General features: G+C 47.6%; 1 protein-coding gene across 1 annotated transcript; it reads right to left on the bottom strand.

The window, feature by feature from the left end:
* Positions 1–2,228: 2,228 nt before the first annotated feature.
* On the bottom strand, positions 2,229–5,066 carry LOC144155861 (tubulin alpha-1C chain-like). Its single transcript, XM_077687544.1, has 3 exons — positions 3,816–5,066; positions 3,158–3,685; positions 2,229–3,068 (listed from the first exon to the last, which is right to left on the bottom strand). The coding sequence occupies exons 1-3, from the start codon at positions 4,383–4,385 to the stop codon at positions 2,814–2,816; spliced, it is 1,353 nt and encodes a 450-aa protein (XP_077543670.1). The 5' UTR covers positions 4,386–5,066; the 3' UTR covers positions 2,229–2,813.
* Between the last annotated feature and the right edge of the window lie 9,835 nt (positions 5,067–14,901).

Here is a 14,901-nt window from a genome sequence, read left to right as displayed (position 1 = left end):
TCGACTATACTAAGTCCCAACCTATGGAAAATTTCAGCGTTCTTTTTTTTCTAGAAGACGACGAATATTCAAATCTCGTGACAAGTTGCGCACAAAAGTTCAGAATCAAGTATAAAGTGGCCCTACAAAAATTGTGCTACTACTTGGGGTTTAGCGTGGGCTATGAGCCGTGCCGTAGGAAGGGGGGGAGGGGCTACGGAATAATTTAAATCCCCGAGAGATTCTTACGCAGTCAGGAATTTCCTACCCACGGACACTTTTTCTGTCATTGAGAAATTTGCTCGTTCTTTTTCCTAAACTACTTCAAGTTTTACGCAAGTTCGTACGCACAGCCTTAAAAACTGGTGCTCCTCTTTTCTTTTCCTTTTATTTCTAATACAAGTAAAAAATATTCTTTTCTAAGAAACACCACACCAGGAGGTTATAAAGTGACGAACAAAATACTACTGGATCAGAATGATCCAGTCACTAATTATAAATCGAATCACTTACGGCACCCCTTACTAAGGACTGAAAACAGCAGAAAAAGATGAATTTGACATTCCAATTCGACCAACCTATAAGACGGCGCTTGGATTCGTGACATCGCGAAGTGACAATGGTGTATAAATAAGGTTAGCAGAACTTAAAGGGACCCTGCAACACTTTCGATAAGCGCTTTCACTCTTTCCTTGGAGTCTAGAACCACTGCGAAAGCTATGGTTATCGCCAGCACGGAGCGGCACAGCATGATTTGCTCGTCGCACCAGATACGCCATCCATTTCTGCTTTGTTTTTGTGGCTTTATTTTTTAAGTTGCTATCGAAAAGCGTTTATTGCTGCAACTGAAGGAAAACCGGCCAACAGCCGCTATACATGGCCTCAGTGATGTAATTCGGGCCGGCGAAGAACGCCAAGACCGGGAAAGAGAGAAAAATCTTTTGAGCGAGTTTCCAAGTTATCTGATGGGCATAGAGCATGAATTTTTGGCTGAGGTACTTCGTGACCCCCTAATCTAGGTACTGGGTGTGTTGGGCGACTATGTTCTCCAAGCATTTAAAACTTCAAAAAAAAAAGTTGAAAAAAGTGTTGCAGGGTCCCTTTAAGTGCCTCGCTTACGCCTGCCTGTTGTAACTTTCGTTCACGAACACAGCTACACTTTCCTGCATGCACCCAAGGAGAGGCAGGCACCATTGTGCTCACACGAAGTATGCAAGGTTTGGCCGTTTTACTGCAGTTCTTAATTAGTGCCATTATTTGAGGCGGTTTTTTTTTTCGAGGTGAGCCAGATACACCTAACGCGAATTTGAGAAACAAGCGAAAGTTTGTTACCGGACCTAAATGCAGCGCCGTCAAAGCTATTATATGAAATATTTGACATGTCAGCTAGGGGGAAGTTTATGGGCACAAGTAATTAAAAATTATGCCGGGAATTTGAAAAATATTGGGGTGATTAGTTTGAATTTGACTCATACTGAATTGAAACACTCAAGTCGATGCGGCATTCTTATGAAAACTATATTCAAATTAACTTTTGAGCATGGTGCGATTGCGTTTTGCTTGAAAAGGCATTAAAGTATGCAAAAGGGCTTCAAGAACGGTAGAACTATACATGGACAGGAGGTGAGGCCTCTTGGCACGATTGGCAGCTCTTTTCGAATTCTTCCCTATGATATTTTTTGGTGGGGCACACCTAAAGGCACTCACGAAGTAAGCAAGCTCTTCATTGCTTTGCCATGAATTTCCAAAACGCTTCACGAGAAGACTGCTCATATGTTATTCTTCCCCTTCATGAAGTGGTTCGTATGCTATCAGATTTTTTTTGGGGGGGGGGAAGGGGGGGGGGAATTTGCCAGCCTTGTAAGCGGCGGCTACTTAGTTAATTAAGTGCTAAAATGGCTAATATGGTAGTCAAAAAATAAATATAACCAGAGTTATTTCGTAGGAACGGATGCGATGACATGAAATCATGGTTCTACATCTCTCAGTATCATTTCGTTCACTTCTTCCGTTCACTTCTCGTTGACATCTGGGGACAGATCTTTCGCCGATCTCCGAATTGCCGTCTTAACTCATAATAAGCCAACTCTGAAAAGCCAAACAAAAACTTCCGACAGAGAGAGAGAGAGAGAGAGAGAGAGAGAGAGAGAGAGAGAGAGAGAGAGAGAGAGAGAGAGAGAGAGAGAGAGAGAGAGAGAGAGAGAGCAAAACTTTTATTGGGCATTTATATGCGTGGTGATGGCTTCTTAGTCCAGAAGTCCAAGCGTCGTCTTCGCACGTTCGGCCCTCTCCGTCAGCATGACCTGGTCGGTGAGATGTGCGCTGGACAGCGCTGTCTCTCACTGCTCGAGGTTGAGGTTAGGGGAAAAACACCCACAAAACAGTCTGAACACTCAAGCCAAAATTGATCTCCCATTGGGCTGATGGATTTCGCTCATTTTGATCCGTGAAACAGGATGATGTGGCTCATTTTTGATTCGAACTATGATCTGTTCTGCGTACACTTTTTCACTGCGTTATTTCTACTATTTTCTAGCCACCCCTTTTTTAGGAGAAAGTTGCCGAGTTTTTCGGGTCACTGCAGTTTTATCCGGCTCAGTTTCGGTTTCTGGATCTGGCTTATTTCATAAAAAAAAAACCTCATTTTTGCATTCAATACGCATGCCCCATTTTTTAACAGTCGCACAATGGTTTTGTGTTTCTTGCCAGATATTTCACATGCAAGTAACCCCAGAATGATGACGCTAAATAACAGTTAATGCAAATAATGCACGCTGTCAACCTTTATTTCCTGTGCAGAACTCCAGGTCTTTAGAAAGGGACACGTCGGATTCCTAGTGCAGATCTGTGTATTCCTTTTGCAGGAGCCCTATGTTGTGTCTGGCCTCTGCGAACTCGCCCTCGTCCATGCCATCTCCCACATACCAGTGGACAAAGGCCCTCTTGGCATACATCATGTCAAACTTGCGATTCAGCCGTTTCCACGCTGCACCAATGGCGCTGGTATTGGACAGCATGCACACCACACGGCGCACCCTAGCCAGGTCTCCTCCAGGGACCACCGTATGGGGCTGGAAGTTGATGCCAACCTAGTGAGAAGAAGATGGTGTAGAAATGACACTTTTTCGCATACTTCCAGGGTATTGTACGTTCTTATAAAAAAGGAAATATGGCGCACCTTGAAAGGAGCGGGGCTCCAATCTACAAATTTAATGGTTGGCTTGGTCTTGATGCGTGCGATGGCTTCGTTGACATCTCCGGGCACCACATCCCCACGGTACAACAGGCAGCAGGAAATGTACTTTCCATCGCAAGGGTCACACTTGACCATCTGGTTGGCCGGCTCGAAGCAAGCATTGGTGATCTCGGCCACCGTGAGCTGTTCGTAGTAGGCCTTCTCAATAGGGATAACTGGAGCATAAGTGACGACAGGAAAATGGAGTCGCGGGAACGGCATCAGGTTGGTCTGGAACCCTGTCAGATCGATGTTGAGGGCTCCGTGAAAGCGCAGAGACGCCGTCATGGAAGAGACTATTTGTGCTATGAGCCTATTCAGGTTTGTGAATGTCGGCCGCTCGACTTCGAGATTGTGCTGGCAGATGTCGTATATGGCCTCATTGTCGACAATAACAGTACAGTCGGAATGCTCCAGAGTAGCATGCGTCTTCAGAACGGAGTTGTACGGCTCAACAACTGAGGTGGACACCTGCGAAGCAAACCAGCGCGGGAAATTTGTGACAAATAAAATTTAAGCTTACATGCCAATAAGGAGAGACTTCCTATTTTTTCCCTTCAAAGAGAAAAAATAAAGCCATGGACGAGGACAGCAAGTGCACCTGTGGAGCCGGGTAAACTGCGAACTCAAACTTGGACTTCTTCCTTCCGTACTCCACCGAGAGGTGCTCCATGAGGAGCGAGGTGAAGCCGGATCCAGTTCCACCACCGAAGCTGTGGAAGACCAAGAAGCCCTGCAGATTCGTGCACTCGTCCGCCAGCTTTCGAATCTGCTCCAACACCAGGTCCACTATCTGCACGCCCAGGAGGTAGCGACCTCGGGCAAAGTTGGCCGCGTCCTCGTTTCCGGTTATCAGCTGGTCCGGGTGGAAAAGCTGGTGGTACGTGCCCGTGCGCACTTTGTCCACGACAGTGGGCTCCAGATCAACATAAGTGGCACGAGCGACATGCTTGCCATTGGCGGTTTCGCTGAAAAAGCTGTGGAATGTATTGTCGCCACCCGCGATGGCCGTGTCGCTTAGCATCTGGCCATCTGGCTGGATGCCATGTTCGAGGCAGTAGAGCTCCCAACAGGCGTTGCCCATTTGGACGCCAGCCTGACCAACATGAACAGAGATGCATTCACGCATATCCGCGAGGTGGCTGCAAAAAAGAAAAGAATAAGCAAACATGGATTAACAAACAAAAGGAAGGAAGCCGTTTGACTAGCACAAGCGAGGCAGGTTTAGTAAAAAAAAAATATTATCTGAAAAGAACATGACCGTCCAGTGCTGCATGATTTTTCCCCATCCATAGGATGCCACAAGGGTTAAGGGACGGCAGATTAACGGACATTCAACACCCAGAGTTATTCAATATGCGGTGGTGCGAAACTCCCCATGAGTCTTTAATATCAAGCAGTCCGTAATTGGCCCCCTGTCCGGTGGGCAAACAAGGGCAACCGGACTGCACTGATGCTGTCAGCACATGTATGTATGAACTCAGCTGCTTGCGGCTGCTGCCACTAGTCATAGGAGAAATGCCGTGGAAGCATGGAACATTCTTTTCCTTTATATTTCCTAATTCGAAAATGTTTTGTTGAATAAATTGTGCTACTGAAACTAAACGTTCAGCAAAGTTTAGTTTTCATTCCTTCGATGCCGCGCCAATACGATTGCTCTTCATTTACCACAAAGCAGGGGTGCTCGCACGGCCCGGAATTCCAAGCGAATTAAGTTTTGCTACCGGTATAATATGTTGAAGAACACTGCTGTTCGACACCGTTGCTTTGGGACGGTAGTCATTGGACCACATGGCAACGGAAGCAAATAAAGGGAACTAGCCTGCTGCAACGGCCGAGGTGGTCCTGAAGGCCGGGCACCTGAAATTAGCGAGTACCGGCATTCAATCAATGCCTATAGTGCACTGGACGGACTATATATCTGTTCGCCAGCACCCGCGTACAGTGGGGAACAGGGAAAAGACTGTCGTGCTCTGTATGCTGTGAAGTCTCCTATACCACTCGCGGAAATTCTCTACCATGGGTATGCCCGAAGATGCTTTTTTTTTCTTTGCTTTGCAAACCTCTGCGAGAAATGAGGAGTAGAATGACTTTTTGGTTTCATTAAACTCGGTCAGTAAGCGCTTGTCCTGTGTAGTTCTTCTCTTTGTCCTGCGTTTTTCTGCGCTTTTAGTTAGCATGTCTCCATACTAACTTCCCACTTGTCGGTGCTCCTAAGTAGAATGGCTTATTTCGTGCATCATTACGTTCCGCGAATGCTGAGCTCGTGGGCCACTAATGGACCTCTACGGCACTGAACCGGGCTAGGCCTAACCGAGCACGCATGGCCAAAAGGTCCAGCGCGGATACAAAACTTCTGAGAACACCCTTTAAGTATTGAAGAAAAATAAAAGATGCGAAGCTGCAAAAAGGGCAAACAATAATGATCGATCTCGGCATGCCAACGCCATTTGTAATTGCTGACGGCCAATTCTAACTGAGAGTGAAAGGTATGACGCGAAGGCGGAGCCTGTAATAAAGCCTATAATAAAGCTCATGTTCTTTCTGCCACTAAAATTCCACACAAAACAGCTAATAGGTGCTGTATACATGAAATGACTGGTGATGAGTTGTACTCACGCAATCACGGCCCGAAGAAACTCAGTCGAGACGTTGCAGAGGATCGACGACCAGTCCAAAATGTGCAGTCCCGAATAATCCCGCAGCGCCTCCGTTAGTTGGTTGTCAAATAAAATACCCCTTGCGGGAAATTGGACTGACGCTAGTGAAAATATGCAGCCAGTTTCATGCTCGTTCCGTTGGTGCTGTGTAAGGCCGGGTTCAGACTGTTGCCGCAACTGTCGTAATATCTTTATAGAATGGCTTCATTTCACGTCTCAGCCAACCGAACTGCGTTACGCGCAGTTTTTAAAGCAAATCTTTATACCTCTACCCCCCAAGGGTTCTTTCGCGACCGTTGGTGTCAACAGAAAACTCCCGCGAACAAATAAAAGATTTGACTATGTGGGGATCCTGACGCCCAGGCCATTGCGCGATCACTGGGTTTGTGCCATCACGCGGCGCTTTTCCCCTCTCTCCTCCGAAATTCCGGCTCGTCTTGGCGCCTCTGTGTAGAGCCGAGCCGTCTCTCAAACTCTTGCGTGAGGTGAAGCCTGCAGAGACCGTTGCGGCGATAAAACACTGTCACGCAGCGGGCGCTCCGCCTTGGTAGCGGAGCTAACCTCACCTCATTGGTCCGTTTGAACGAGGCCCGAACCCGACTCTCGCCGGGGAGGCGAACGCGCGCCCTGCGCGGGGGTCCGTTCGGGGGAGACGCTTCCAGGACGCCGAAGGCATTGGCCGAAGGTATGTGACGCTTTCTTTACCAGCCGGCGGCAACTCTGTTGCGCCGGCGAAAGCCCACCAGCCCTTCCGGCTGCGGCCCGTGCCCAAGGCTGCTCCTGTTGCCCCTACGCTTGCATATAGTAAGGCCGTACCTACCACTCGACGAACACGCCGTGCGGTACGCGCCTGTGAGCGAATGGGCCCCGTCTCCCTCGCTGCTGCGAGCCGATCTGGCCAGCACGGCGATGCGCGCGCGCACAACGTGCACGCACCCCGGAATTTGCCCTGACAGAAGAGCCCACTGGCTCTGCGCCGACGAAACGTGCGCACTTGCGCGTGGCGCCCCATCGCCCCTTTAACCTAACGGGAAGTACGTACCTGTACTGTAAATTGTGTAATTGGGACTGTAAAATATGTGGCTAGAATGTTAGTATAAAATAAACGTCTTCCCTCCGTACCCTGGGCATATTCCTTTGTCGCCCCCTTCTCCACCTGCCCAACAGTGGCGCGACGGCGTTTCAGTATCGTGAGCGTGCTCAACTAGCTCGAACCCACGGTGGTTCCTCGCGGTGTGCATGAATGCCTGCCTTGTGCAAAGCTAGGGTTATGCATATTGCGAGGTAGAGAGACCACAACTAGCACCGCCAAGAATCGAACCTGGAACTAATAGCGTAACAAAGCGAGGGCCGGTTGTCTTATCGATTTAGCTACGAGCCCCCCTTTTTTTTTCTTTATTGCCATACTTTGACACACACAAACAAAACACTACACTCTTAAAAACGCTAGCCAGCACTTGACTAACAGAGTAACGGCTAAAATTGTTTCATGTCTGTTAATGTTTCAAACACGGGCAACCATTCCGGAGGCTCGGGCTGAGCCCTCCACACTTCAATAAGCAGACGAACAGACTCAGAAAAGTACTCTTTGGACCGTTTGGCATCGATGTCGCGATGGCGGATGGCCATGCGCGATTTCCAAATGCCGTGCAGGGCCAGAACCATGACGAGGTCATATGGTACCCCATCCTCGCTTTGAATGGGTAGAAACCTGATCCCGTAGGCATCCAGGGGGAAGTCCTTCTTTAATGTGCGCTGAAGCACATCCCAAAAGAAGACCCCATCCCAACACTCCAAGAAAACATGTTCAACCGTCTCGGGTTTTTTGCATGGGTAACAGTCAACCCCCCATGGAATGTATAGACCTTTCTCTTTTTGCCAGGTTTTTACTGGAAGGACGCCCACGTGAAGTTTAAAAAAGAACGTTTTAACCCATGGCGGCACTGCCATTCTCTTTACTCGTTTAAGTACGTCCTGCCCAGGCCCTGCACGGTACATTGATCTGTACATCGGCTCAGGCAAAACAATATCCGCAAGGTCATGATACAGTCTTTTGCGCGTCACGTTTGATAAGTATTCAAGCGTGAAGCGGGCCCGTAAAAACTTTGTTGCCAGTACCACCTCCCGAAAATATCCTCTGGGTGCACCAAAAGTAAAAAACGCAGAAGAAACAACAAAATAAGGTAGCGCCCTAGCTAGCCTCATCTGACACACAGAACGCAAGAAAGGATCATTCACGTCACGCAGAAACAAAAACCGATTGACAACTTGTCGCAAAAACAGATGCGAGAGAGAAAGACCCCCGACGCGCACCCGCCGAAACAAGTTCGTCCGGCTCGTTTGTTCCCACGTGGACCCCCATATAAACACTGCAAACACACGATGCAGAGCCTGTACGTTCTTACGCGAACAGTGAAGTACCTGAAGAACGTACCAGAGTTTGCTCATAAAAAACACGTTACACACTGAGGCCCTGGCAAACATTGAAAGGCCAGTGCCTTTCCATTTCTCGGCCTTTTCTCGCAGTTCAGCAGCCTGCCTGTGCCAATAAGGATCACTATCAACATAATTTTCCAACGGCACTCCCAAATACTTCGCTAGCGTCGTCTGCCAGCTAATGCACTCAAACACACTCGGTGTAGTGTCCCAGTAGCCATGCCAAAAACCCAAGCATTTCTGCCAGTTTACGCCACTGCCACTACGCGGAGACGGGGAGGACAAGTGGTGCACTCACCAAGCACATCTACGAGTTTAACCCCTGCATTCTCGCTGAATGCCTCTAGCTGACTTTGGCGCTCGAGGCAGGTGAAATGTCTATGGGGAAGTTGAAATATAAAACAGCCCACTTCATGTTGTTTGTTTCAAACAAGGCTGCAAGCTGTGGACTAGCTGGAATGTTCGCTGATCAGAGGGGCTATAAAAGTGAATAAATTTCAGAAGGGGGCAATTTAAAGAACACGAACTTTGGGTTTGAATCCATTTCATGAATCAACTGTAATTACTGCGGCAATATGAAGGGAAAACATACGATTGTAATTAGCTGGTGACATGTATGGCTCGCACTCCCACATCACTCCACTCTCAGTTTATATAGCGTGCATATAAAATTTCTCCAGTAAATTAATTTTTTGAACAATTATGAGGATCCAGCAACAAGGAAATGTTTGATTGATTGATTGATTGTGGGGTTTAACGCGCCGACGCAACGCAGGCGATGAGGCGCGCCGTAGTGGAGGGCTCCGGATTAATTTTGACCACCTGGGGATCTTTATCGTGCGCCGAAATCTCGTACACACGGGCGTTTTTGCTTTTCGCCTCCATCAGAAAAGCGGCCGCCGCGGCCGGGAATCGAACCCGCGACCTCGTGCTCAGCAGCGCAACGCCTTAGCCACTGAGCCACCGCGGCGGGTAAGGAAATGTTTGAGCCTTCTACCTATATTATTTTTGTCTAGGGATATACAGGCGACAACATATGAACAACCCGGCCATGCATGCGGCCCTAAATAGGCTTCACGGCAACGTATACCAAATATTACACCTATTACACGTAACCAATAAAACACGAAGTAAAAATTTGGTGTCAGTACTCCTTTAAGGGAGAAAGTTAACAGTGCGAGACGCTTGTGAAAACTTAGCAAAATGGAACTGGAAGTTTTCGTTGTCGATTCACGATTACCTCTTTATAATACAGCCGTAATCTACTACCTAAGAAAGGCGCGCAGTGTTTCAACAATAGGAAAGGAAAGCTGGGAAGCCATTTCTGGGTGCTGTTTTCAGGCAGTTAGGAAAAAAAAAAAAAGCTGTGTTAAGGTGCATACGCGTATCTGCGCGAACTTCTTAAAGATACGGCCAACACGTCGAATGAAAGACACGACGTATACCCGTTCAGTTTGTCTTTCCATATGCATGCACGTCCCTAAAAGAACACGCATTCTAGAGAGGCCCCGTTAAATTTCGGCATGTATACATGGGGAAGTGAGCGGCTATAGGAACGCCAAGTCGGAGCAGAGTAAACTCCATACTATTTGACGACGGCATAAAAAGTTATTTTCTTGTTCTAATTCCAGTTTATTTATTTATTCAGCAAATAATGAGTGCGAAATAACACAAGGCAATGAAACCCAAGTTCGCATTCGTGCCTCACGCATGCATTGACGTCGGAATGCTGCGCCGCCCGTTTCATGCGCGCGTTGGGTTAATTAGCAGGCGCTGTGTATTCGGTCAGTTTTATGCACATGGAAAAAAAAGCACGCGACCGGCATTTCTAAGACTCATGAGAACAGCCCGGTAGCTGGCCATGCGTGACAACGCACAGTCCAGGGTGAAATCTGCGCGCGGCTTTATCGGTGCGCGGCAGCTGTGTTTTGCTCTTTAAGTTTAATGATGTGTTAAACTCGCCATAAAATATCTGGTTTGACTGATTATGAGGTTTCACGCGCCGGCGCTACACAGGCGATGAGGCGCGCCGTAGTAGAGGGCTCCGGATTAATTTTTAACCACCTGGGGATCTAATTAGCGTGCGCCGAAATCTCGAACACACAGGCATTTTCGCTTCTCGCCTCCACACACAAAAACAAAATCGGATGCCGCAGCCTGGAATCGAACCCGCGTCCTCGGGCTCAATCATTGGGCTCAGCAGCACAACAGCCACCGTGGTGGGTTCCTAAAATAACTAATTCGCACTATAAGATGAGACAATCGGCATACCAATTGCATGAGCGCCATGGCCTGCAGGGGCTGGTGCGAACCGTTGAGCCCTGATTGGTATACAGCAAGGATGTTCCAAGAGCGTATTCGCAGAATGGCGAAGTTGGTTTCGTACATCAGTGCTCAAAACACGCTATTATGTGGGTGACATTTACACGGATCTAAGTTGATTTTCACTAGAGGTAGCGATTTTTCAGAGCGTGACTGTCGTGCCTATTTAATTTGATTGGCTTTCATCTAGGTGTGGCACAGCGACCCTTCATTGCGCACGTTCACAAATTTCACGGGGACTGGACTTCACGGAAACGCGTCGATAGCCAACAAAAGGGACCGCTTACAGTTATTGTAAGTCCAATCTGTCCTCAAGAAACTCATGTGTCAGATGCACGCCGCCAAGAAATTTTTGCGTGTATACGTCGTACGCGCATACAACTTTTGGAAAAGTGAATGAAAAAAATAAATAAAAAGAAACCGGGTATAGAAATAATGTGTCTCGTTGTTGAGTCATATCTTCAAGTTATTGCGGGCACCTCACCGTAAAGAAGTACACATTTGTTCAGCGACTCCATAAGAAAAGTGCGACTAGCACGACGTGTAGAGAATGCATGATTGATTTTGAAAGTGACTGTTTTTGAGCGACATTACAAAGGCTGAAGTTCAAGTGATACATATAAATGGAGCAGGGGTAAGCAACAAGTAGGGGGCAAGGGGGAATGCAAACTTCTCATTATTGTTTATTTCTGAAAACAGATAACCCGCTTCAACGATTAACTGAGCTTGCTATTCCGTAAAACTAAGAGGAAACAGGTAGAATACGGACATTTATATTTATAGGACGTAATTTATACGATGGTTATAATAATTACGCCTGCGTGTCTAACAGAGGTTCGATTTCTCCCACGTGGATGAAATCGCCGCGGGCCCATGCGCCCGACACAAAGAAATGCCGCGGCCAACACGATCATTGCGGATGACGCGAGCTCACACAGTGTACGACACCGATAGCTTAGTGAGGCTAGAAAGAGTATTGGATATGATCGGGAATCTGCCTGCTTGATCTGTTAAAATTCTGTTCTCCAACATAAACGAAGCCACTTTGTGTATTTTAGTTATACAGAATGATACATGAGCGTTTTTGAAAGTTTTTCCTGAACAAAACAATATTTTGTTCGCACTCAATTTTCAATTGAAGGCCCCATATTTGTGGTATATTTTCATTAACGCCAAGAACGGCGATGAGATTTACCCGCTTACTAAAAAAAAAAAATGAAGTAAAAACGAATTTTATTTATGGGACAGCGGGCGGCCATCTTGAAAAAAATGACCGTCTTAGAACGGCGCAGCACCTGGCTTTAACGAAACGCACGATGCGTGGAATGGCGGTAATATTTTATTCTAGGCTGTATCCACTCTAAAGTAGCATTGTGTGATCATCCAACAATTGAGGGACTAAAATAAACGGATCTGCCGCTGAGTTTGGCTGCGCCATCCATCGAACCGGCACCACGCGTTTCTTTCGTTTTGGGAAACGTTCAAACATTCGCGGTTCCTTTTAGATTTCATGGGGGAATCTACACGCTCGGCATCACACTCCTCCACATGCATTCTGCAGTTTTTTTAGAGTTGAGAGCTGTGTCTCTAAATGATCACACATCGATGTAGGGTGCCCTGCTGTCTGCCTCTGAATAACTTCAAATCAAGTGCAGGTGCCGCCCTTGTTATATTCCCCGGTCTGGGGTGCTGCCTGGTCCTGTGTTATATCATCAGCGGATATCATAGAGGCTAAACCAGATAGGCGATGCCTAAGAAAACGGCATCCATTCACGAGAACAAGATTGGCCCCTTTGGTGTAGCATTCGGCGAAAACCTCCTGTATTGGGAGAGGCCCTCGCCCGCAGTGCATGGGCAGGCTGACGATGGGGATTTCATTTATGTGCGTGCGTCGTGCGTGCGTGTAAGTGTCGTATTATACGCAGCTAAAGTACAGTAAAGTCCAGGAGGCGATGGTACAGTGAACTGTGGCTAAGGCGTCAGTAAAGATCGTTTCCCCGAAGTGCGGTGTCGATCAGGAACCCAATCGCTCGGGCTCCGGTTCATTTGGCAGTAGGTTGGCAGGCCGATGGTGTTGAAGTTCTTGGAGACGGCGGTCGAATTGACGAGCTCAAGGCGTTCGGGTTGATTAAATGAAACGAATACACCTATTTACAGTAGGAAAACTGGGTACATGAGTAATGAGTAATAAAGGAAAAACTGCAAACTTCAGCTAGACGCTAGCTCCGAGTGCGCACAAATCACTCGAGCTCCTCAACTTCGTCTAACTCTCCTATTCTCGGAGCGTACACAAACCGCTCGAGAAACGACGGCCGAGACTCTGTCTCGCCGCAAGATCCGTCTAGTTGCCCGGTACGGCGCTGCACCCTAAACCTCCGACGCGATCTTAACCTCGACTAGGGGGCTCACAAATCCCAACCTAGCTTTAAAGGTCGAGACTCCTTGTCCCGCCGGGAACTGTCCAGCTCGGCGCTCAGACGAGAACGATTTCCATCGGTCAAGTTCGGCCTTATAAAACCTCGAGATCACCCTCTCTCGGGAACGCCCCTGTAGCGTTCGTACACGCGTAAGGGAGTGCCCAAATTCACGTAGACAGCTGTCACTCAGCACGCCACGGAATATTCAATGAGGCGTCGCCATCTTTGGGTCAACGTCACGCTCGCAGACGAGCAGGTGCGTGCGACCCCGCGGGGTGAGAGCGTAACAATGGTGTCTTGCGCAGCGCGCGCTTCGACGCCGGTAATCCCACCACCTCCGCGCGTCAGGCAGACGGTTCCCGGAATCCGGCAGCCCCGTCTGCTTTCTCAATGGGGGATTATCCCTGTGGTATGCGGTGGGCCAGACAATCCGCCTCCCGTGCGCGCCGTGACGAATTGGCGACGGCTGCAGCGTAGAGTCTACAGTGCTGGGCCACCAGACAGAGCGGCAGGTTCTCACGCGCAGCCCGGGCGCCTGACCGCTAATCCAATAAGTGGACCTTACAGCGTCCGTTGTGCATAACGATTTGAACTTTTATAGGCGACGTAATTCCTCCAAAACATGGGTTAGTGTGGTGTGTCACATAATGAATAAATAGAAAGCTGCTATACATTCAACATTCCTCAATATTTCGGCAACCTAGATAAACATGCACACAAGCAATGTTGTTTCTGGGTTTTTCGTGAGCATTGCTAAATATGTAGAAACTGTGGATCACATTTAACCACACTCCCGAAATTAACGTATCCCGACGTTACATGTATACATCGCAAACATTCAAGTCTGCTGTACGAGATCATTTAAATTTTTAGGCAGCTTATGTAACTCCCCATACAATCGTTTAACATCATAAATATGACATTTGCCAACATTTGGCAACATTGCTGCAACGAGAAAAAGTAAAGGGCAACGTTGCCCATGCATTGTTTTTAAACGTTGCATGACTGTATCCAATGTTGGCCCACATTTGACAACATTGCTGCAACGAAGAAAACGTGCCTGTCGGCGACTGTTGTTTGTAAACGTTGCGTGAATGTTGTTGAATGCGTCCAACGTTGGTCCACGTTTGCCAACGTTGCTGCAACGTGAAAAAACCGTGCATATGGGCAACGCATGCCCATCTGTTGTTTGTAAACGTTGCGTGAATGTTGTTGAATGCGTCCAACGTTAGCCCACATTTGCCAACATTGCTGCAACGTGAAAAACGTGCATACGGGCAACGTTGCCCATACGTTGTTTGTAAACGTTGCGTGAATGTTGCTGAATGTGTCCAATGTTGGCCCACATTCGGCAACATTGTCACCACGTTGTGTACGTTACACAACATTGGCAACACGGCAAAAACGTTGCGCCAACAATTTGTGCTACTAGGGGTATAATGCTCCAAATAATACGTAAAAATATAAAATAACAAAAAAAATCGCGCCAATCCACCCCGTGAATGTGGTTGGAAAGCAAAGCTGTAAACGGCACCCATAACAATTACCCATGCGACGTAACTTAAATTCCCTCCCATCGCTCTACAAATAGCAAAACCAGAGAGAAGGGAAATGCACTTAACCACACCATTTATTACTTCAAAGAGATATTCTTGTTATGTTTAAATCAATGCATGAAGCCTGAACGGTGTTTGGTTGAGTTGTATTGGTGTAGCACAAGAGTGGAAACTTTTTTTATAAAATTAAAGTAAGCTCCAACCTGGTGTTAGACGATCTGTCTTCTTCGTCTCTGCGCCGCGGACGGAGGCGACGAGATTTGCGGCAGAGAAGGAGGAGGAGGAAGAAATACTTC

This window comes from Haemaphysalis longicornis, unplaced genomic scaffold, assembly GCF_048455015.1.
Source record: "Haemaphysalis longicornis isolate Haplotype H1 unplaced genomic scaffold, Haemaphysalis longicornis Haplotype H1 scaffold_1, whole genome shotgun sequence".
Lineage (NCBI taxonomy): Eukaryota > Metazoa > Arthropoda > Arachnida > Ixodida > Ixodidae > Haemaphysalis > Haemaphysalis longicornis.
This window is presented reverse-complemented; position numbering and strand designations above follow the sequence as displayed.